General features: G+C 44.8%; 1 protein-coding gene across 1 annotated transcript in view; it reads left to right on the top strand.

Moving 5' to 3' along the window:
- The window catches only part of SWAP70 (switching B cell complex subunit SWAP70), a 36,436-nt gene extending 20,699 nt beyond the window's left edge, over positions 1–15,737 (top strand). Inside the window, exons 4-12 of the mRNA XM_039706941.1 lie at positions 1,204–1,431; positions 4,010–4,156; positions 4,411–4,519; positions 5,816–5,997; positions 9,576–9,683; positions 10,836–11,002; positions 11,748–11,946; positions 13,280–13,376; positions 13,704–15,737. Of these exons, the coding sequence (XP_039562875.1) occupies positions 1,204–1,431; positions 4,010–4,156; positions 4,411–4,519; positions 5,816–5,997; positions 9,576–9,683; positions 10,836–11,002; positions 11,748–11,946; positions 13,280–13,376; positions 13,704–13,813 (1,347 nt within the window). The 3' untranslated portion in view covers positions 13,814–15,737. The remainder of the gene's footprint in view (positions 1–1,203; positions 1,432–4,009; positions 4,157–4,410; positions 4,520–5,815; positions 5,998–9,575; positions 9,684–10,835; positions 11,003–11,747; positions 11,947–13,279; positions 13,377–13,703) is intronic.
- The last annotated feature ends 7,486 nt before the right edge of the window (positions 15,738–23,223 follow it).

Here is a 23,223-nt window from a genome sequence, read left to right as displayed (position 1 = left end):
TTTTCTGCAGCATTGCCCACACAGCCCTGGAGTAGGGGCTGTGACACCAAGAGTCACTGAGCTGAAATAGTGGGAAGAGCACATCCCTCTGCAGGGTGGATTTGGGATTTACTGTTCCACTGCACATTTGTGTTTCCTGACCACAGATATGGGGCAAAGGAAGGGATGTGGCTGTGGCTGTTGTAGGAGAGAGAAACAGCAGCCACAATATATTTAGCCTGAGAGTCCTTGTGGTGAAATGTGTGGGGGACAAAAACACTTCTTTATTTCTTTTTACTCCCAAATCTCTTGCACAGAGAGAAAAAGCCTATTAGACCAGCTAAAAGGTAACTCTGAGGCATAGCAGGAAGGCCCTCACCTATTACTTCATTTAGAGAGTCATTAAAAGCATTTAGCATGTCCTCAAAGCTGGGTTTACTTTAAAATACTGCAGATGTAGATAGTATAGATGGGTTTACTTTAAAATAGTGCAAATTAACATTGATAAAATTAAAACTAACATAAAAAAAAACAGACTAAAGAGCCCCAGCCTTCTTTGTTTCTTTTTCATTCTTGTGTTTGTTTTGACTAGTGTTACTGGTGTTGCTATTCTGTGCATGGTAATGCTTACAGAGTGATGAAAGATTAAAGGACAAGGAGAATTTATTTGGGAAACAGAAGCAGATGCGAAAGATTTATTCTTTTACTTCTTTTGATGCTGTCAGGATTGTGTCCAGGGATGGAGTGCTTGAGAGCTAGAGAAGAGGGGTCAGGTGTAGATCATACCTTGGTCGTTTTTCATTTCACTTCTAGTCCAAGCAGCCTTCTTTCTTTATTTTTTTTTATTTGTTTGCTTTTTGCTTACAAAATACTTTCTGAAACTTCTTGCTTTCTCACACTTCAGTCATTCACAGTTTGGAAGGCATTGCAGGGAGGGTCCCATGTGTTCTGTAGGAATCTGAAATATTAAATTAGGCTGTCAGGTTCAATTCTTTGTTTTCATGTGAAGAGAGTAGCTGAGGGATGGGCTTGGCAGTGAAGAATTCAGCTGAGACAGGAGCTTAAAACCTCTGTTAATTGAACCACCTACGTTTAGGGGCCTCCATGTGAGCATAGGAAACTCGCTGTAATGGGAGTCTCTGGAGAAACTTCCTTTACAGCTCTGAAACGCCTGATTTCCATGCCTGCTGCAAATGATGGATTTCTGCTTGTGTTTCTGCCCAGATTGAATATTTACTTAAAAAAATCACGGAAGCAATGGGAGCAGGCTGGCAGCAGGAGCAGTTTGACCATTACAAGATTGCTCTCAACACCAGCCGAGAGGGTCTCTCTGCGTGGGAGCTCATCGACCTCATCGGGAGTGGGCAGTTCAGTAAAGGAATGGACAGGCAGACTGTGTCCATGGCAATCAATGAAGTCTTTAATGAGCTCATCCTGGATGTACTCAAGCAGGTAAGAACCACAGAGAACTAATGTTTTAAAGTAGAATGTTTTATTGCTTTAATTAGAATATGGTCAATTTCTTTACCCTCAAATTTCTTTACCCTATTGAATGATGAGCAGGAGGAAATTAGGTAAATTGTCTGTAAGGGTTCTTTAATATGAGTTTATTTTTATAAAAGAAATTGTGCTGCTATTCAGATTGTTGTAATTGTAGCAGTATTATGAATGAGTTGCTTCTTGGGAGAGCTTGCTTTTAGAAAGAGAAAGAAGTGGGCTCTGACTTGAAATATGGCCTTCTTTACACTAGTACCAGCTGCTTGTTAGTTCACAGAATAGCTGCATCATGCTCTCAGTTCTGGTGACAGCTCTTCAGTCTTTGGAAATGCTTTTCTGTAGTTTCAGTTATGCTGTAGGAAATGCAGCTGTGCTGGGCACCACCTCTGTATTCAGACAAGGGGGTCTGGACCAGGGTATTTTGGCTTCTCAAGTGCCCCACTGCAACAGGGAAAAAAGGTGTGGAAGAGCTCCAGAGGACTGTCCCTTCTTGTTCTGCTTAGCAGGCTGCATGACTGACAACTTATTTACCTGCACTCAGACTCCAGAAATCACCCTGGCCTTTGTATTCTTACCAAACTTCTTCAGATTTCCGGTGACTGGATTATCAGTTTAGGAATGCCTTTAAAAACTGCATTTTCTTTCATGGAAATTGGAAGTACCACAGGGGTCACAGCAGAGTTTACCTAGAGAGTTCTTTAAAATTGACTTTTACCAGACAAGAGAATTTTTTTTTCATCTTTGATTTCTTGGTTAGGAGAGAAAAAAAGGTTTTCTTGGCAGGCTTTCCTAAGCTGTTCTGAAGAAACCATCAGAAGGTCTTGGCACAGGAAATTCTTTCAGAATACCCACAGAACAATGCATAAGTCTATTTTTGTTAACTGCTGGTTGCCTGTTGGAGGTGAGGGCTGGGGACACACACACGTAAAGTCAGTTGAGGGCAAAATGAAGTAATTCTGCTGTTTGATACCATGAAAATAAATTAACAGTGTCAGTTCAATCCTCCTTGAAACTTGTGAGGAAATCTGATTTCTGGGCAAAATGAAGTAATTCTGCTGTTTGATACCATGAAAATAAATTAACCAGTGTCATTTCAATTCTACTTGAAACTTGTGAGGAAATCTGATTTCAGTTTTGATATTGCATTGAGTGTCTTCCCCCACACCTTTTTGTTTTGTTTTGTTTTGTGTCTCCTTTCTTTCCTCTCTTGGTGCCTGGGCTTCTTTCTCAAGGATGTCTGAGTGCCTTTGAATGGTTGGTTCCTTGACACTTAAAAATAGTTTGTGTCAAGATTTGGCCCTGTGCCTCCTGGGCAGTTTGGACAGTTATTGGGCTGGTGGAGAGCAGAGTTCTGTGTGGTCTCAGTGTCCTGATACCTTTTTGATTCACAGAATTGTCCTGTTTATTGCAGTAATCACATCATTACTTCACAGTATTAATTAATGGCACATGGTCACATAACCAAGCGTTGTGCTACCCTTTTTATTGAACACATCCTGCATCTCTAAGGGGTACAGAGGGTAGCAGCAATAGTGAAATTTGTGATATTTAGTGTTCTGAAAGATGTGTCCTTTGTGTGATGATTGGTGTGAAAAAGCTCCCGCTTTTCAAGAGCTCTCAGTGGGTTCTTGGAAGGTGAGAGGCAGCTGATACTGAAGTAACAGGTAAAGATGGTGCAGAAATTGGAGGGGAAAGTATTAGTCTGACTTGTCTTTGAAAGCAAATTTGGTAAGTTAGGAAGAAAAAAAACCCTGGCTATGACTTAGACTGAAAAGCATGAAAGATTGAAGCTGCAGGAGTCCTTCACATGGCCTTGCAAGCACCCAGAGCTCAGCCCCGAGCATGGGGGCGGCAAACAAAGCTGTGCATTCCTGCTTTGGAGCAGGGGAGTGGGATGGCACCTGGGAATAGGCACGGCCTTGGCTCCTGACTGGAAAAGCTGAGCACAGATAAGCTGTGTGTGTAGGGGGTGGCTTGGGTTTTTGTTTGGTTTGGTTTGTTTTTTAAATAAAAAAGCTTCTTCAACGGTTCTGAATGTTTTCTTTCCCCTCAGACTTGTAGAGAAAGATATCTTTGGATTCAATATGCCACAGCACATTTCTTTACATACATATATATTTATTTAATGCAAGCACATTTGCGTGTATCAAAAACAGTTATAGATGAAAGCCATTACAGAAAAATGTTCTGTGGTCTTCTTTCCAACTTCTTCATCCTCTTAATCTTGAATACTCTGGATACAGAGTATACTTTCTATATGGCTTGTTCATAGCTTATATTGGTGTTGGTGTTTCAGTTTCGTCTGTGATTTGATTTTTTTTGGAAGTTAAATGTCACACAAAAGTATGTAAGTATTTGGGAAATATGATTACAGAAATGGAAGGTGCAGCTGAAATACTGGCTGACTTTAAAAGTATTTGGGGCTATGAGGTAACTTTTGTGTGCTCTGTTGAGTCTTCACACCTTTACATAACCAACAGACCAGGTGGTTCAGCAGTGGACGGCATTTCAGCTGCTCTGTTGCTTTTAACAGGGCTACATGCTGAAAAAAGGTCACAAACGGAAAAATTGGATGGAACGATGGTTTGTGCTAAAACCCAATGTTATTTCCTACTATGTAAGTGAAGATTTAAAGGACAAGAAGGGAGACATCATACTGGATGGCAACTGTTGTGTAGAGGTAAAACCACTCCAAAAACAATGTATGTCTCTAAAGATCAGGATTAATCCTTTTTTGTATGTGGGATTGACTCCTGGTGTCTTTTAAGAGAACTTTTTTACTTCATATGACACCATTTCATAAACACCCTTTTAATAAAGGCTCTTAGTGCTGGTATTTGTACCTCTGTGACACGTAAGTGCATAGATGCTGCTTGACTTTATAACTTAGATTTCAGTGTTTGCAAAGCTAATCTTTATTGTTACCCATTCTAGGCCTTGCCTGACAAAGATGGAAAGAAATGTCTTTTTCTCATAAAATGTCTTGATAAAACCTTTGAGATCAGTGCCTCTGATAAAAAGAAGAAGCAGGAATGGATTCAAGGTGAGGTTTTGAAAATGCTAGTTATGTGAAAGTTAAGGTTAGTGGAATTCTTGCAGCAGTGCTTTGCTCAAATTTGAAATTCTTGGTCTTGTGATTTTTGGTTATCTCTGTTTTGGGCACATGGATCTTTAAGGGGTGTGAGACTCAGGAAGAACTAAGGATCCACATAAGGGAAATTAGTTTTTGTCATGTAGGTGCCTCAATTCAGGCAGCCATAACCAAAATGAAATGGTTATTATTGTTCTTGTCTATATTGACTGTACTTCTAGGGACGGAGAAGGGAGGGAGCGTTGTAAACCATTGCTTTTGGGGAGAAAGGGAAAGCTTGTGCGTTGTGGCACTGTAAAATACTGCCTTTGGTTGTACAGTTCTGCTTAAAGTAGTGTGGTTTGGTGAACTGAGCATAAAGCTGGGAGTTAGGGCTTGCTTTTCTATTCCCATGGTAAAGGTGTTCCTCCTGTGAGACCGTCCCAGGTATGTGATGGGTACATCCATCTGCAGAGTGAGGTAGAAGCCCTTGCAAAGCTGTTGTTGCCAATGCCATTGAAGAATGTGCAGCAATTAAATATTTGAAGCTGTGGGCTTTCATTTGCACTTCCCTCTTTACCTGCAGCATGTGTTCATTGCACCAAAGTATGATGAATGATTCAAAAGGAGACTTTTTTCTCATGGTTGTGGTATGTGAATAAAATACCAAAATCATCTGCCACTCCTCAGCTTTGCTGTCTTAAATATTTTGTCACTGCATATAAGTGAATGAGAGTGACTGTCTTGCTGGGAGAAAGTTTTTCCAGTAAACTGGAAGAGTTTATAGATACTCCCTTGGAGTGTCTGTAAGAATTTAGGGTTTAAGGGTGGCTCTAGGGAAGATAGGTAACACCTCACTCCTTGGTTAGTCAGTGAGTCTAGGTAGTAAGAAATCCTCAAGTGTTGGGGTTTTCTTGCGCCTGGGTGTATGAGTGACTCATATGTCCATAGCCTGTTACAAATCAATATTGGAATTTACATAATGCAGTGGAATTACATTATGTCAATTGCATTAGACCTTATCCTTGTGGCACGCAGCCAGTAGGGCTTATAATCACTTATTCTAGAGTCTTTCACTTCTGTCAACACAAAGCTGTGCTGTCAACACAGCCAGCCTGATGAGAATTAGGACAACTGCATACAGCGCTTTCTGATTTAAAAATTCATTCAAAAATCTGCGACCCAACAGCCAGCACAGCAAATCTGCTCACAAAGTCTACCCAGAAAGTTCAGCGCTCCCCTTCACGGTGTCCCCTCGTGTCCCTGCAGCCATCCAGAGCACGGTGAGCCTGCTGCGGGCGGGGAGCGCTCCTCCGCACAAGGAGGCGCGGCAGAAGCGGAAGGAGCTGCGGCAGAAGCTGCTGGCGGAGCAGGAGGAGCTGGAGCGGCAGATGAAGGAGCTGCAGGCGGCCAACGAGAACAAGCAGAAGGAGCTGGAGGCCGTGCGCAAGGTGGGAGCTGCCAGCCCCAAGCTCGGTGCCTGTGGCTGGGCTGGGCTTCGTGCAGTGGAGCTGGGCGTCTCCTTGCTCTTCAGGCGCATGGAGCAGGCTCCTCCAGAGGGACTGTGCTTGTTCCAAACCCTTGTACTGGGCAGGGGATTGTCAGGCTGGTGGAGAAGAACCTGCCAGCTCTGTGCATGGTGTCTGGGGACAGGAGAGACCAATATTTTCAGTTGTTTTGGGTTTTTTGTTTTCCTTGACGTCTGTCAAACCTAGGGTTTCCATGAAGATTTTCTTCTACAGTTTAGCCAAGTTTTGTTATTTGTATGTTTATGGGAGCTCTTCTCTGCCCACAGATGAATTTCTATAATTTCTGTCTTTAAAAACAAAATATGTGGCTTTTCTTACTTTTAGTGTGGAGTGTGCCTTGAGAACACCTTAGAACCCAATATTCAAATTCAAGCCCTCCCCACTTGCTGTCTTACATTTTGGCTGCTGAGTCCCTGCTGCTAAAGCAGTCCAGGTCTTCCTTTGTTTACTCTACATGTCTCCACTACCTCCCTAAATTAATGGAAGATTTTTGCATTTCCATTTAGAACAAATCCGCATCATTGCTTGAGTATTTTGTAAATAAAACCCACCAGTTTTAGCCCTTAGGAAAAACTTCAGTGATCTTTGCAGCTATAAATATTGTGCGGGCATTTCCAGTTTTGAGTCTAGAAAGCAAATAAAATTTTAAAAACCCACTTTTAAAAAAGAAGTCTTGTCATTGTCACAATTCATGGCAAGGAGAAATTTGTCTTTTTAAAAATTAGTCTTGCACTGACAGTTGTGATGTAGGTATTATTCTGTTTGCCTTAAATGGAATCTGACAATGGAAAACCATTTTTAAATTTAATTTTTGCAATTAAATTTGTCTACCATGTGTAGACACACCATGTCTACATATGTTTAAGTCTACCATGTGTTTAAGATTCAGAATTCAAAATAGACAATATAGGATAGCCTATGTTACCTTCTGCTGGTAAGTAATGTACCCATTAACAGAAACCATAAAGTTGGATTTCTGCATTGTTTACTTTATGGGAAAATATTTAGGGGGGAAGACAACATGACAGCAACCCCAAAGAGCAGTAGGATCTTGGAAGGCTCCAGGGAGTTTCATAAAAGTCACAGTGGGTAAACTAAAGAGAGTTGTGGCCAGAAGTATCTTTTGAAGTGGGCTGGATTAAAATGATTGCTCAAGGAAGGTGTCTTAGGCTCTGACATGAGCTACTGCACTTTGCCTGGGTAGAACTAGGGAGGAGGTACATTGTTGGAGGAACTGAAAGGGTTTGATTAGTTAGAAAACTGTTCTTCAAGGAAAAGGCTTTGTAAATGCTTCAGGAAACTGGATTGTTCTGGGAAGCTCAGAGGTTGAGTTGCTGCTAATGGCAATGAGCCACCATTTATGCAGCATCTGCCAAAGTGCACTCTGGGACTGGTTTGTATTCTGGTAGCTCCTGCAGGATAAAAGAATAAATGCTTTTGTCTAAAATAGATTTTTTTTTTTCATATTTTTTACTGGAATTTTGACATGTGCACATTGAACAGACAGGAAGGTAAGTTTTTCCTTGTGTGAGAGCATGCACAGGACACGTGCGCTCCTTCTGTTCAATAGCATCTGCCAAAGTGCACTCTGGGACTGGTTTGTATTCTGGTAGCTCCTGCAGTAGAGTATGCCAAAAGAATAAATGTTTTTGTCTAAAAGAGATTTTTTTCATATTTTTTACTGGAATCTTGACGTGCTTATTGAACAGACAGGAAGGTAAGTTCTTCCTTGTGTGAGAGCATGCACAGGACATGTGAACCCTTTCTGTTTCAACTGGGGTCTTGCATGGGCTTTGGAGACTCTGTGCTGTCTGTGCCTGCTGGAATGGTGTGTTGCTGTTCTCTCCTCCCTCCAACACTTGTGGCTTTTCCCTGAAGTGCACAGTTCCCAGTAACATTACCTGCCAGGAGCAGCTTTGGTCAATGAAGCAGGAAGTTGCTGATACTGAGTGGACAAAGATCATTTTCTTGTTGAGGTCTCTGGCCATAGCCTGCACCCACCCTTGCCTGTGACTCTGCACTTTCACCCTCTCAGCTCAGTATTGGCAATGTTTGTTTAATTTCAGAGTGGGGAAGGAAATCGAGAGGAGATTTCACTTAAATAGGCATCTTGGATATTGTCTACAATGACATGCTTTTTAATGTCCTGGCAGAGGAAGAATGCTGCATTATAAAACACTGGCATCATTTAAGCCTTGCAAAGGAGAGCAGTTCTGTGCTGGGTTCTGCAACATAAACCCAGAAACCTGAACGTTCTTCTTCACTTCTTCCCATCTATTTGAGACCACAGTGGTACTGCAAGCATGTAAAAGAGTGAAAGTTGTGCTTGGCAGTTTTAATCATTGGGGTTTCTCTTTAGTTCATCTAGGTTGGTGAGGGAGCATGGTTTAAATGTGGTACCTTCAGGTGCCTGACAGAATCACAGAAAGGTGTGGTTTGGAAGGGACCTTAAAGATCATCCAGTCCCAGTCCCCCTGCTGTGGGCAGGGACACTTTCCACTACACCAGGTTGCTCCAAGGCCCATCCAGCCTGGTCTTGAACACTTTCAGGGATGAAGGGATCCACAGCTTCTCTGCACAGCCTGTCCCCAGTGTCACCTCCTCTGGGCTTGCTCCAACAGGACCCTGACATCTTTATGTTGTTCTCTGCTCGTACTAAAGGTCTGTGGAAGCAATTTCCACAGCCCAGCATATTTAAAAAAAAAAAGCATCAGATAAGTTTCTTAGAAAATTTTTGTGAAAAAATGCTTTTGTTTTCACTCCTGGTAAAGTTTAGGCTGGTGCCTGAAGATTTCTAACCTTGCAAGGATGGAAATCCTGATGAAAGGAAAAACTGGGACCATTTGTCTTTATTTGTAAAATCAAGATGCAACAAAAGTAAAATAAGATGCAAGAGGTGGAAAGGCCCTAGCTAATGTTCCTCCTAAATTCAAGTGATGATTATGGATCAGGATTTTATTTACCTTACTTGGCAGTTTAGGGGATGTTAGAGGGATGATTCACAATAGCACAATCACTTATTCTAGTCCAAGTTCCTGACACTTCTGCTTTCCCATGGCAATTCACTGCTTCCCATTTCTGTTTCTGTGTGAACTCCCTGTTTGCTAGCATGTTTTCCCTATTGGAAGTCCTATGCAGTCCTGCCTGAAATGTGGTTTTTCATGATAGTTTTCTATCCTATTGAGGTAGAGGGGGAAATACAGTGATTTCTCTCACTTGAGCAAAGCAGGACTCAGAGGAAACTTGGAGATAGTCAGGTAATTGCCTTTTCATTGGTAAATGTAAAATTGTCTTGCAAACAATCAAGACTGTAAATTATATTTAAAGGCTGTGAACAATGTCAGGCATTAAAAAATCCAAACTGGTGCTTTGATGCTTTTGAAGGCTTCTTCTATTTTTTTTTCAACCAAATAAAGTTCCATTCCCTCAAAATAATTTAATTTTGACAAATTGTTTTCTTCCTTCTTTTCTTCCCCCTACCCTCCACCCTTCTCTTCCAGCAATTGGAAGCAGCAGCTGCTCGTGCTGCTGAGGAGGAGAAGAAAAGGCTTCAGACTCAAGTTGAATTACAAGATCGCTTCAGTTTGGAGCTGGAGAGAGAAAAAATGGTGAGAAGTGCACGAGGGGTTTTGCTGCTATTACATATAGGGAGCCATGTGTTCAGCAAGGGCTTCCCTCCCAGGCAGCCACTGGAAGAATTCCACAGGTTCTGCAGGAGGCTGGAGGATGGAATCTGTGTTGCATTTGTTTGAGATGTAGGATTAAAGTATTTTTACTGGTGAATTCAAATACTGGAACAGCTTGGTTACAATTCATGCAGTATTCAAAGTTTAAATATGATTGGAAAATTGGGAGAAAAATAGACTGTTTGAAGGATAAATGCAGACTGAAGTTCTCCTTGCAGTTTTCAGAGATGGAGAACCTGAGTTCTATACTTGCTGTATGAATAAGAAAAATGAGTCAGGCATAATCAAAATGCATTTTATGTGTTCCTAGAACAGCTTTTTTATGCTGTGTGTTCTTTTACAGTTATACACACAGACAAATATAAAAATAAAGAAATACTGTTGCTTTACAATACTGTTACTATTCAGCTGCACTGAGGATTCCCCAAAGAACTGATTTTCCATCTTCAGGGGCTGTGTCAGGTTGTTCTGTTAGTTGGGGAAAAGAAGTAGAAAAAGTGATGTAATGGGACATCTCAGGATATTAATGCACACAGTGCTGCCTTATGGGCTGAGCATGAGTTCCTGAATACAATCCTTTTCTGGGTCACTGGGATTTGGGTCAGCTGAGGGGAGCAGCCTGCAGACCAATGGGGCAGGACATTCCACCCCCCTTTATCCATCCTGTGCCATCAGCCAGAGACATAAGTGTGTGAGATACACTGCTGCCAAGGAGGGAGTGAAAACGCTGCCTTTAAACAGCCTGACCTTCATGCCTGGCCTCTCTACAACATTTCTCTTCCTTCAGTTGTGTGTCTGTAAACTATGCAACAAGATCAAGCTGACTGAAATGAGGTTTGAAACCCTGTGCTGCAGGAAGTAGATCAATATAAGTAGCCTGTGTTATTATTTATGTTTTAAAATGCTCTTAGTTCCACATCTGCAGATCTAGCCTCAATTTTATCTGTTCTGCTCTGCAGTCAGCAGGAAAAGGTTTGCCTCTAAAAACATGGCCCAAGGGAAAGCTGGCAATTCTTTAAAAATTGGAAACCTGAGTTGAATGGTAGCTCATGTGTCCCAAATTTATGCTGCTAGGTAAGACAAAAAATGGAAGAGCAGGTTGCTCAGAAATCATCTGAACTGGAACAGTATTTACAAAGAGTACGTGAACTGGAAGAAATGTACAAACAGCTACAGGAGGCACTGGAGGATGAGAAACAGGCACGTCAGGATGAAGAGACTGTGAGGAAACTTCAGGCCAGGTATGGCTTTGACCAGGTGGAGAAGTGTTTCAGTTCCCCTGCCCACAGTGAGTACCTGTGCCCTGCTACAGTGACTGCTTGCCTCTTGGAATGGGGAGCTACCTTCAAGTCCAAACACAGGACAGATTTTATCTTAAGATACGAAGGCTGAAGCTGCTGTTTATGATTTTTAAAATATGTCTGATTAGCCTTTAGCAGAGGGCAAGGTCAGCAGTTTTGGAGAAGCAGGTGCAGTTATTTTTCCATCAGATGCTGTGCATGTCAGCATGTGAAAAACTGAGATCACTCTGTACAGGCTTTTCAGCTGTTTATTTTATAAAGCAATATATGTAAAAATTACTTTCTGCTGTATTTTATCACAGGTTTAAACTGTAATGATAAGGGGTTAAATTTCCTCTTACAGGGACTTTGTGGAATGTGTTTTTTTCCCTTCATACACTCAGTCCTCTTAAGACAATGAAGATAACTTATGCATGCCTGTTTCTTCTGGGCCTCTGTGTTGTGTATTTGCATTATTGACTACATTTTCTGAATAGCCCTTTGTAACAGTCAGACTGCTTGCACTGCTGGCATGACTAAAGGCAAGCCAACAAACAATAACTTTTTCCCTGCTTCCCAAGCTTTTTTAAAAACAATATTCTCTTTCCCCTTAAAAAAATAGGAAAGAAAAAATTCATTAATTAGGCTTCCCTGCATGGGTACGACTTAGGTTAAAGTGCAGCTAACATCACAATCCCCATTGCAGATTGCTGGAAGAGGAGACAGCAAAGAGAGCTGAACTGGAAAAATGGCATTTGCAGCAGCAACAGACCATTCAGATGACAGAAGCAGAGAAGCAAGAGCTGGAAAACCAGAGAATGATGAAGGAACAGGCTCTTCAAGTGGCCATGGAGCAACTGAAACAACTTGAGTTGGAAAGGAAGGAGGCCCTTGAGCAGTATGAGGTGAGCTGCTCTGGTCATCAGCCTCTCATCCTTATGCATAGATTCAATTTGAAGTTCTTCTGTGTTATGCTTCTTTAAGGGTTAGTATGGCACTAAAGTTATAAGAGGTAGGATAGTTGGGTTGGTTGTTGTTTTGTTTGGTGGGTTTTTTTTTCTAGTTTTTACTCTGGTTCTAGACCAGAAGATATACTTGAAGAAGAGGATCTGTTTCAGACACACCTCTGAACCTCTTTTATTTATTTTTGTCACAATTTGCATGTAGGCCGGCTCAGTCACATCCTGAAATACTCTGTGTACATTTGTTTTCTACTGCAGTCTCACTTCATGTGCAGTCCCACTGCTGCCATAACTGGGTGCATTTTGCTCCTGAGGTAGTAATTCTTGCAGGGGTTTGGTGATGTCATGGCACGGTGTTGTCTTCTACAGATGAAAAGTCAATGTGTAGGCACCTACTCCTCAAAAATGTGTTTAAGCACTGAATGGAAGTTAAGGATAATAATAAGGAAGTTAAGGAATTAGCTGAGCCTTGTGTCCCAAAAGCCAGGCCTGCTCTCTGCTCTACTGGGTGTTTTTGGGGAAGGTCAGTAACTGTTCATGGAAGAAATAAGAGCCAGAATCCAGCAAGTACAGAGGCTGAAGTGCTGCACACTTTCCAGGGCTAGAGAGGTGTTGATCCTGCATTTATTTAGGTCAGGAAAGAAAGCCTGGCTGGGTTTGTGTTCAGCAGGGGAGGGTGTTTATGGGGTGAGCTCTGAAGGACAAGCCTGTCTGCCTGGCACAGAACACAAATGCTGCACTCACTACAAGCAAGGGCCCAGCTGGGGTTGTTGTGGCCACTTTACAACTTCCCAGGGTGGTGTTACATCTCACATCATCACAAGATTGCTTCTGGCCAGTACTTGACTCTTTTTTTAGGTGACATCTCGGGCTTTTTGTATGGGAAGCATCATTTACTACTCCAGAGGAATTGCTGAATACAATAGACATATAAAACCACAAAAAAAAAAATCCACAAACCAATTATTTTAGAAATAATTAAATTCTGTCCTTCCATTTGGAATTGCCCAAAAGACAGGTCTAGGCTGAAGAATGAAGACTAGCTTCATTACACAGCTACAGAATATTGTAAAACCTTGTTATTTTGGGATTCTGGTTTGACAGCCTTTTTTTGGGGGGGGTTGTTGGTGGTGACTAAATTACTTAGGATGGTTCCACATTAAATAGAGGGCTGGGGGAATTAGCATGGTTCTGGCTTTTGGTTTAAAAGGTGTTGTATCTTTATATAAAAACAGAGTAAAGCTGTTGTTTTCAAGTGGGCTCTGTCCTATTTCAGGAGGTGAAGAAGAAGTTGGAAACAGCAGCTAACAACACCAAGAGTTGGAAAGATAAAGTAGCTCATCATGAGGGATTGATTCGACTAATAGAGCCAGGTGAGTTACCAACAGAAGAGTTGCAAAAATGTGTATATATTCTGTCTCATGCACTTATATCACTTGGTGGCTTACTGAAGTCTGCCTCTTCCTGTAGTTTACTGGTTTCACAGCAGCCTGTAAGTATCACCGACAACTTTGTGACAACTGCTGATAGGAGCTTCCAAGTCTTTCCCTCTATTGGCCCTACTATAATGATTTTATTATCATTTTTGTTTGTTTCTTTTATGTTTAAACCAAAGCAAGGATCAGCCTGAACACTGCATTGTGGGAGTGTGATGTCCTTGTCAGAACTGCCTGTCTCAGGTATTGCTCTCTGTCTTCCAGGCTCCAAGAATCCTCACTTAATCACAAACTGGGGCCCAGCCGCCTTCACTGAAGCTGAACTGGAGGAGAGACAAAGGAGCTGGAAAGGGAAGAAAGCCACTTCAGAGTGACAGTGGCAGCTGACAACGTGGCCCAGAACAGGAGCCCACCTCCCTCGTTCTGCTTTGCACAGAGCAGCCTCTTGCTTACAAAGTTTAGTTTGCTCAGCAGGTTGGGCCTTTCTGCTCATGAAATGCTGTTTGCCACGCTGGAGGGTCTGCTCAGAGCTCAGCCATTCCAGTGGGTGGATCTGACAGGATGTGCTGTTTTCCCTCACTTTTCCAAGAGTTTGCAACTGAAAGTTTATATTGAAACATAGCTTGTGTCAGAGTTGTTCCTGTATTAGCCTGTAACAATCTGACAGCAGCTAACCAATCAGGCAGCATCACCTTCATTCCAGAGGTGAGGAAAGCAGTTGTTCTGCTGCTTCAGTTTAGTAACATTTCAGCCCAGGATAAATCAGTCCTGGAGGTTGTGTCCAGCTCTGAGATGGAGCATTACCTTTCCTTCCTCCTTTCACTTTTGCTGTTCCTCTGTTGCTCTCTGCACACTGCTTAATGCTCACACGCATTCCCTTGGCAAGGGGGGGCTGCCATCAGTGGGTGCCTGCTGCCTGCTTGGATGTGGTGTCCTGTTTCCTTCTCTTTACAGGAATCCAAATAAAAGAACTGGAGATAGGCATGTAGAAAACACTGCTGTAAGACATTTGAAAAAAGTAGTTGTGCAAGACTGGTTTTGTACTGTCTCATACTTGAGAAGTGCTAAATTAAGCCTTGAGAGTTCTCCTCTTAGTATAAAAGATGAAGTTTTGGCTCACAGATTTCTGAAGCAGATCAATGGAAGGTGGTAGCACACACAGGGCAAATAGCCTCTGTGTCAAGGCTGTGTTTGTGCCAGAAATCTGATTGTAACATCCCACCATTTTTAGATGTAGCACTTCTGACTTACTTGTAATTGGAGGCCAGATTAAAAAAATGTAAGAAGAAATTTTTTAAAATATAAAAATGGTAAATGTGTAGTGATACTGCTTAAAAAAAAAAAGTAATTCCTGTCAATAAAATAAATTGAGTCTTTCTAGTACCAAGGCTTCCCAAAGAGCCTGCTGTTGTGCCTTACCATTCTCTCCTGGGGCAAAGCCAGTTATTTCTGTTTCTGTAGGGAAAAGGAACAAGCTGTGATTTTGCTTTGCAGATCTCCCACACCAGCATTTCTCTGTAAAACAGGATTCCTGCCAACTTGTACAGACATTTTGAGATCCCCGCTGGAGGAGCAGGTGCCCGCTGGTGTGGCTTGTGAGCAGCTTTGACTGTACCCTGGCCATCCATCCCTCACCTGCTTGTTAGTTCAGCTACATGTTAAATTATTTGTGGTAAATAAGAAGTGAATTTTTCAGGAGGATAAGCAGTGCCTTGGTGTGCAGCACTGTGATTGATACTTGGGTCTTGGAAGAGCAGAAGCTGTACAGAAGTGGTGTCCAGATTTGGAAGTCATAAATAGCATTTTATTTGCCTATTAACTAAGACTCACTCAAATACTGAATCTTCTCAGACATTTATTTTCTGGTTATATTTTTATACTAATTGAAATCTTTAATGTTTCATTAAATGGAGTGCTGATTAGAATGGCAGGAAAATCCAGGATCTTTGTATTTATACTCACTGTACAGGAAAACAGTAGTTCCTTAAACTTGATAACAGTGCATTTCTTTAATTGATCACTTTTACAGAAGCAATGTGAATAAAAAACCCAACCACCTGTAATAGAATTACTAATGTACACAAGGTTAAACTTCGCTAAAGGAGCTGGAACAGTATTTGTAACTACCAAACATCTTATGTGGAGAGCAGAAGAGGTATTGGGGCTAAACTTGTTTAATTTTTCTAACAGTCTGTTTTGGACAACATTTTTTTAAGAACACCAAATGATGCATGTTTTCGTATTTTTTACTGTTCTTTAGAAATTGCTGTTTAATAAAGTAATATAAAGTCATTTACATTTTGGAATTAATGGATGTTTTATTGCCTTTTATTGGGTTTCTTTTGGCCTGTTGGAATTCAAAATCCAGTGACTGTTGTGTGGAGGAAGTTTAATGATTGGATCAATGGGATGTTAAAGACATAATAAAGGTAGAGGTCACATGATAACACAAATTTTGTTTTAGCAGCACTCCTGCTCCTAAATGTTCATATTCAGTACTCCGTGCTGCAAGATGGGGCAAGGGCAGAGCAGGCTCAGCAGGGAGCTGTTGAGGCAGACACAGAGCAGCCCCTCACCATGCGTCAGCCCTATCTGTCTGTCTGTCTGGCCGAAGAGGAAATGAGATAACGTTCCTTTTAGTTTCGTCGTCTCTGCTTGCTCTGGCAAATTAAAAAATCTTTGTGTGAAGCTTTGCTCAGTAAAGCTGGGGGGAGTGGTTGGTTTAAAAATTAAACCATTTGCATGCTGAGCAAAAATACCACTTGAGAATGAGCCCCTTAGAGCGCCACTGAGCAGCATCCCAAGGGAGCACAGGGCTATGAGCCACCCCGGAGCACGGAAATCTGCATCCTGCTGTGCCATCATCTCCGGTGGGGCCGGGGTACTGCTCTCCTGTTCCCACAAACCAACAGCCTGCCCATGGTCAGGATATCCCCGCTGAACTGTGGGTTTGGGGATGCCACCGGTCTGCCCAAGGAAGCCCTAACTACACCTCAGGCTTACACGGAGGCTGGGGAAAGCTGTGCCTGCTGTTCCTGAACCCTCAGCAGATGCACTGGAGGGCTCAGCCCACTTGTTCTGTCTGCCAGATTGAGGTTTTATTTACCTGCTGCTGCTGGAACAGTCCTGCAAACCACAAGCCCAGTACTGTGCCGTTCCCTCTAAAAACAGGATGGAGTTTGGTTTAGGGTTTTTGTTTGTTTTTGTTTTCTTTTCCCTGTGACCATTTTATGGAGCTGATTTATGAGCCGTGCTCACTGGATCACACATCCCCAAACTGTAACAGGCTGGCTTCCAGCAGCTCATGTTACTCCAGTTTCACCGTCCTGCATGAGCATCAGCAAAAGCAAAGCCTCTGAGGGGAAAGAAACAGTGTCTTAGGAGAGAATCTGTATCCTGTGACAGGTGGGGGATTGAAAGCAGGTGATCATTAAGGTCCAAAAGAAGCACCTGTTTGGCCCTGTTAATGGCAGGGGGATTGGAAGCAGATTGGAAGCAGGATCCCCTGTTAATGGCAGGGGGATTGGAAGCAGGTGATGATGAAGGTCCCTTCCAACCCTAGCCATCCTGTGATGCTGTGTCTCAGTCAGGCAGGACACCTGGAACAGGAGCTGCAACATCCCGGTCAGTGACAGCAAATGGAAAATAACTGCTCTGATTTTTATCTCGAATATGCGAAGCAGTTACATAAACAATTTTTGAGCAAACCGGTGCAGGGCCAGGAAAGGTGATACCCACAAGGCCTTTCAGCCGCCTCGGGGCGAGAGGTCACGATTTGTTCCCAAAGGAAGTGGTGCTGAAGGGCGGCAGGTGTGCCATACGCTTGTCCTCTGAGAATGGCAAATTCCTTCCACACTTAAGATTTTAAGGGGCTTTCCTTGTCTGCCATTGCTTGCTGGTTACTTGATAATTGTGTGTCTCTATGCCTTTGTTCTTTTTGTGTGTGTGTTTTTGTTGTTTGTTGGGGGTTTTTTTGTTTGTTTAACAAATCTTTTGTGGTCAGTGGCAGCCCCGTTCCCCCCGGCCGGCTGCCCACGCCGGGACACGGAGCTGGGCACGGCGGGGCAGGAGCGCTCCGGGCCGGGCCGGGGCTGCCTCATCGCCGGGCTCCGGCTGCCACCTCGTGGTGAGCCAGCCCTCGCCGGTGATGCTGCGGTGTTCCCGGCTGTGGCGGTGTCCCGGGACAGCCACCCTGCCGCTCCCTCGCTGGTGCCAGGGAAAAGCGCTGTGCGGCACCGCCACCGCCTCCTGCCCCTGCTCCAGGAGCCCGGAGCTCCTCTGCTAGCTCAGTGTGCCCGCAGACATCCCGTCAGCCTAGGGAAAAATGGAATTGTTTTGTTACCACGGCCCTGTGAGCTAATTCAGACACATTTCCCGAACAAACCGCGGCGCTCCGCAGGACAATGTGCGCAGTGGGATACAGCATCCCGCAATCTCGCATCTGCGGGCGCAGCTGGGGCTGACATGCGGCTTTCCTAAATGCAGAACGAGGAAAAACGTGCGAGGGAGGAGATTTCCCTGCTCACAGCCTTTGCCCAGGTGCCGTGTACAGCCCCGAGGCTGCCGAGGACGTGCTCAGCATCACGTACTCCTCTTTTGGGAGCAGGACTGGGGCTCGCCCCTTCCAGCCACGAGCGGGGTGGGCGTGCGTGAGGAGAGGACATCAGCTCATGTGGCCGTGAGGGCCAAAATAAAATTAAAAAAATAAATGCAAAATAAATTATATCTATATCTATATCGAATAAATAAATTATATACATATATAATAAATAATATAAATATAAAAATAAATTAAAATATATATATACATTATAAAATAAAATGCAAACAGAAACTTCGTGAATTTAGAGATTACTGTGGCTTCCACACATTTATTCTCACTGTGAACTCCAGCTACCTCTAAATGGCAGGATTCAAAAGTGCAGAAAAGTGTTATGGCTTCCTGGCTTCCTGGGTGTGCCAAAAGTACCATCCTTCAAAAAAAAGGGAAAGGCCGGCGGTTGTTTTAACACATAAGGTGAAATGATGTTTGGCAAATGTAGCTGCATCTCACCTCCAGAAGAAATTAAGATTGGAATGGCATGATGCAAAACAGTTAAATCAGAAACATCCTGAAAGGCCTTGAGAGGGAGATTTAATGAGGCAGATTTTAACACCTGTGTGCACAGCCCTGGAAGAACCACTTAACAAGAGCCCTTCTCTTGTCTTTTTTCTCATATTTTAGCCTAATTGACAGAGGAAATATAAAAGTATATGAGCAGCAGGGTCAGAGGAAAGCCCATGGCAGACTGGGCAGAATATTGATAACAAGGAAAAAAGAAATTGCACAAATGATACACCCACTTTCCCCCATAAGCCTTTACTGAATAGGCTATCAATCCCTTAATGAATAAAACCACAAAAAACCCCTTTCTACCCTACTCAGCATGCTCATAGCTTGCATCACTCTTCTGCCTACCAAAGGGGCTTGATCTAGCACCAGATTTGCACACAGTCATTAAAGTAATTGCTAATTAATAGAGCTGCTTGCTGTGGCTGCAGCACACAAAGGCCTTTAACAGGATCCAGGCACAACAATGTCCTCATGCAAACACTCACCGGCTGTCACTCCTCTTGTTACTTTATTTCTGAGCACACCTTGATATCTCAGATGGGATTGAAAGCCCAGGCATAGACATGAGACAGTTTCAAAAGCAGCCTGGACTGGTTGTTGACACAAATTAGCTGTTTCAATGCCTACCCCGGCAGGGAGATCAGCCTTCTCACTCTGAAGAGGCTTGTGCAGCTCAGCCATGACTCAAGGGAACATGCTGGGAACATGCAGGTCCTCTGGGGTGCTGATTCTTCAGTCCTGAGTGAAAAAAAGTGCTGGGAACATGCAGGTCCTCTGGGGTGCTGATTCTTCAGTCCTGAGTAAAAAAAAGAAAAAAACAACCAAAACGAACCACATTTTTTTAAAAAAAAAAACAACCTTATTTGTGGTCAGACTTTGCTTAGACATTTTCAGAAAGTCCCTCTCACACTAGGGCTGAATTTTTGCATTTGGAGCAGTGCAAGGTTGTGTTCTGTGAAACATCTCCTTTGCCAGTGATGGTTAGGGCTGTTTAGTCTCTCCAAGCCATGAGGTGAACCACCACATCTCTCTGTGAGGATAGAACATGCCCCATTTTCCAGCCAGGCTTTCCTCCCTGCCAGGAAGATCCGTGTGGCTATGGACTGCTTATTCCTGGACAGGAGGTGGGAAATGATGGGAACAGAGCACAGCCTGCTCATCCTCCCAAAAGCTGAGTGTGGTGGCACTGCTCCCTGTGGGGATGGAGGTGGCACCTTCTGTGTTTGCTGGTTTGCTTAGCATGGCCACTGCCTGCCTGTGGCTGCTGCACGATATCCAAGGGGGTGTCTGCTGGCCCAGGGAGCTTCCTGGGGAGATGGCTTGCCCGAAATAACCAACTGCCCCAGCCTGCTCTCACAGGGTAGCTGTGCATGGCCATGTGGCAAAAGAGAGTGGCCCGGCCGTGCTCCAGCCCACGCTCCTCGCTGTCACCATTGCAGATGGCAAGTGCCAAGCCTACAGCCAGTCTCAGCCACCTCCAGCCAGCAAACCCTTCCTGCCAGCAGGAGAAAATCCAGAGGGTGCATTCCTTGAAATCATACTTCAAGGAAGGGGTATGAGAACCACTCAGAGGGGACGGGGACAAGGAAGCGCCACCAGGTGCTGGATAGGGCCAGGCTGGGCCTGGTTCCTCAGGACAGTCGTGCCCTGGGTGCAGAGCAGGGACCAGCCGTGCCCAGCTCAAGGCAGCTCTGCCTCTGCCCCTCGCCCCGCTCCGAGAGTCCCGGGGCTGCCAGCAAGCTCCAGGTGCTGTGTGCTGCCGGCTGGCACGGAAAGCTCCCGGCTGAGGAGGCTGAGCCCGGGCAGCCTGGGCCGGGGAGCCTTGCTGAGCCCACAGCACTCCAGGGCAGCGGAGCCGCACAACCACTCGCTGCTCTTCCAGCTTTCCATTCTTTTCTCATTTTCATCTCGCCCCTCCTGATGAGCCCCAAGTCCCTACGTGCCGAAGCGGGGTGAGAAGACTGACACGATTTTTCCAAAGCCCCCGGCGAGCCGTGGGACCCGCAGCCCAGGGCTCCGCCAGCTCCTGCCCCGGCAGGCCGGCCAGGCAGCGGCAGCTGCTCCCCAGAGACGGGGAGAACAATAAGGAATACCAAATCTGCCGCAGGAATGCGGGAGATACCGTGGCGGGGGCCCTGGGAGTCTGGGCAGCATTTGCTCACGGCTTGGCCGCGGCCCAGGGGATGGCACTCGGGCCGCGGTGGCGGGGGATGCGCGGGGGATGCGCGGGGGATGCGCGGGGGATGCGCGGCCCCCCCGGGCGCCGGACAGCAGATGGCAGCCGGACACCGCCGCACGGCCCCGGAGAGCCGCGGAGCGCAGCCCGGCTGCTGCTGGACGACATGTGCGGTGCCGCCCGGCAGGCAGGGCCGGGGGTGCGGCTCGGCGCGGGGGTTCCGCCGCGGCTCCGCGTACGTGCAGCACCGCAGCGATGCTGCTGCTGCTGAGCCACAGCCCCACAGCCCACAGCGGGCAAACTCTGCCCGGGGCTGCGGCCGCCCCCGGAGGAAGGAGGGAGAGGAGCGGGCGGATGCTGAGCGGGGCTGTCAGCCCAGGCTGGGCAGCCACCATGTCCCCTCCCTCCTGGGGACACGCTGGCCACCCCGAGCTGCTCGGGCACTGAAAGCAGGGTCTGCACCCGCCGCTGCCGAGGCCTGACACGCCAATTAGAGAGTCATTACTCTGTTGAGTAACATTTTCCCTCAATGACTTAGGAACTTTAACCCACTTTTGAAATGTAGGGGAGGCTAAGTTGGATTACCTTAGCTCAACTGCTCGTGTCATAAGCCCTTGAGAAGTGGGACTGGAGGGTTTTTTTTCCTCCAGAAACCTTTTGTTAGCTCAAAAAAATCCTTGTTTTTTTCTCAGCTCAGACACCAAGAGGGGGAGTTTTCAACTTCCAAAAATAAATCAAAGACACCACGATGCCTGCAGGGTATTTGTTTCTCCATAGGAACGTGAACCTGGTGGTTTAGTTTAAGGGAGGCTAAGCTAACTCTCACATTTTCTACATTCCTCTTTTTCCTGATAGATCAAGATCGACAGGTTCGAACTGTTGTTTTAATGAAAACCTACTACTCCTGAGAGGGTTTCCTGTTTTAGAAAGATGATCTTTCAGAGCTACAAAATTCCAAACAATTTGACTTGCTATCACCTTCGTCAGGTCCCTTAACCTCCTTGTGCCTCTGCCTTGTGCACTGATGAAAGATGGGTGATCTTTACCCATTAGAAAAGCGCACAGACATCTGCAAAACAGTAAACTGTCCCTGAAAGGAGGGTTCTTCAAGGGATACTCTGAACCTGTGTTCACCAGGTGCAAATCAGAGATTGCTGAGTGAGGCCTGGAAAGCCCAACTTAAACCAGGGCACCACCAGAGCTCTGTGGCACCAGCCCCTTGCAGTGTCACCTCCAGCTCCTCCACCTTTATTCCTGATCCCTGGCAGCCAGAAAACCTCCTTGGCGCTCTTGGGTAACAACCACAAATTGAAGCAGCCCTTAGCCTCTAATTAACTGGAGTTAAATCACCACTCAGCTGCCCCCAAAGTTTCATGGAAATTAGGCCAGCACTCCAGCCAAGCCCTCTTTTGTCATCTCTTGTTCAAGCTGCTGAATCAATTCCAGGTAGGTTTTTCCCTCCCCTGTGCATGTGGAGCCCTGACAACAGGCTGGGGTAAATCTAAACACAACCAACCTCAACAATGCATCTCTGGAGAGTTTTCAAAGCTTAAGCTCTGCATCTCAGAGCAAGTTTGGGGGTAGGTGCAAATCCCTTGCTGAAGGTTCAAGTATTTGTTTTAAAGTCACAAGTACGACAGGATTCCCTGAATAAATTTTTGGTCCAGGAAACTAAACTTCAGCTCTCAGTTTTGTTAATTCTGCAATCCAAAATATTTTCTTTGCTGAATTTTTTTTCTTTGATTTTTAAAGGCAATTAGGATTTTCCAACTGTTCTAACAATTTAGAAGCTCTAATATGTAAAAACACTTTCTTGTGTTACAAAAGTTTCTCCAAATTGTAAAATGCATTACAAAGAGGAGAGAGCCAGCCCCATGTACAAATGTTTGGGCTGCTCTTCTGGCAGAAAATGACCACTGGCAACATTCAAGGCATGGAAAAAGGACTTATCACCCAGATCCTTCAAACAGTCAAAACCGCCCTAGCTGGGCAAACCGGCCCTGATTTCTCAGCACTAATCCCTGGAGGTACAGGTCTGCTGACGTCAGGGCTGCTGTGGTTATTGCAGGGCTCACAGCCCTTCAAACATTCTAGCTGCAAGCCCCAGTCCAGCCCACTGCACAGAGAAGCTCTTCAGAAGCTTCTGATAGGGACGGCTGGGACATGGGAATGTCGAGGGCTCTCGACGCCTCCCCACTCACCTGCTCCAACTGTGCAGGCAAGGGTTTTAGGGATCTTTGAAATTCACACTTCAAGAAGCCAGTTGCTCTCCTGCTTGACTCAGAAATCCTCCTGGAACATTGCTGCTTCCTGTCTGAGCTCCTCTTTTAAAGCCAGGTTTTCTGCCTGCTATCTGAAAGAAGCCTATAAAAAAGAAGACAGCAAAGCTCAGGAAAGCATTTATCTGACATGTAGAAGCTCACAGGTGCAACAGGAAGGAATGCACATGCCCATCAGGAAAATGGGAAAAACATTAATGATTTTCAAAGCTAGAC

This window comes from Passer montanus, unplaced genomic scaffold, assembly GCF_014805655.1.
Source record: "Passer montanus isolate IOZ18808 unplaced genomic scaffold, ASM1480565v1 scaffold2, whole genome shotgun sequence".
Taxonomy (NCBI): Eukaryota; Metazoa; Chordata; class Aves; order Passeriformes; family Passeridae; genus Passer; species Passer montanus.
This window is presented reverse-complemented; position numbering and strand designations above follow the sequence as displayed.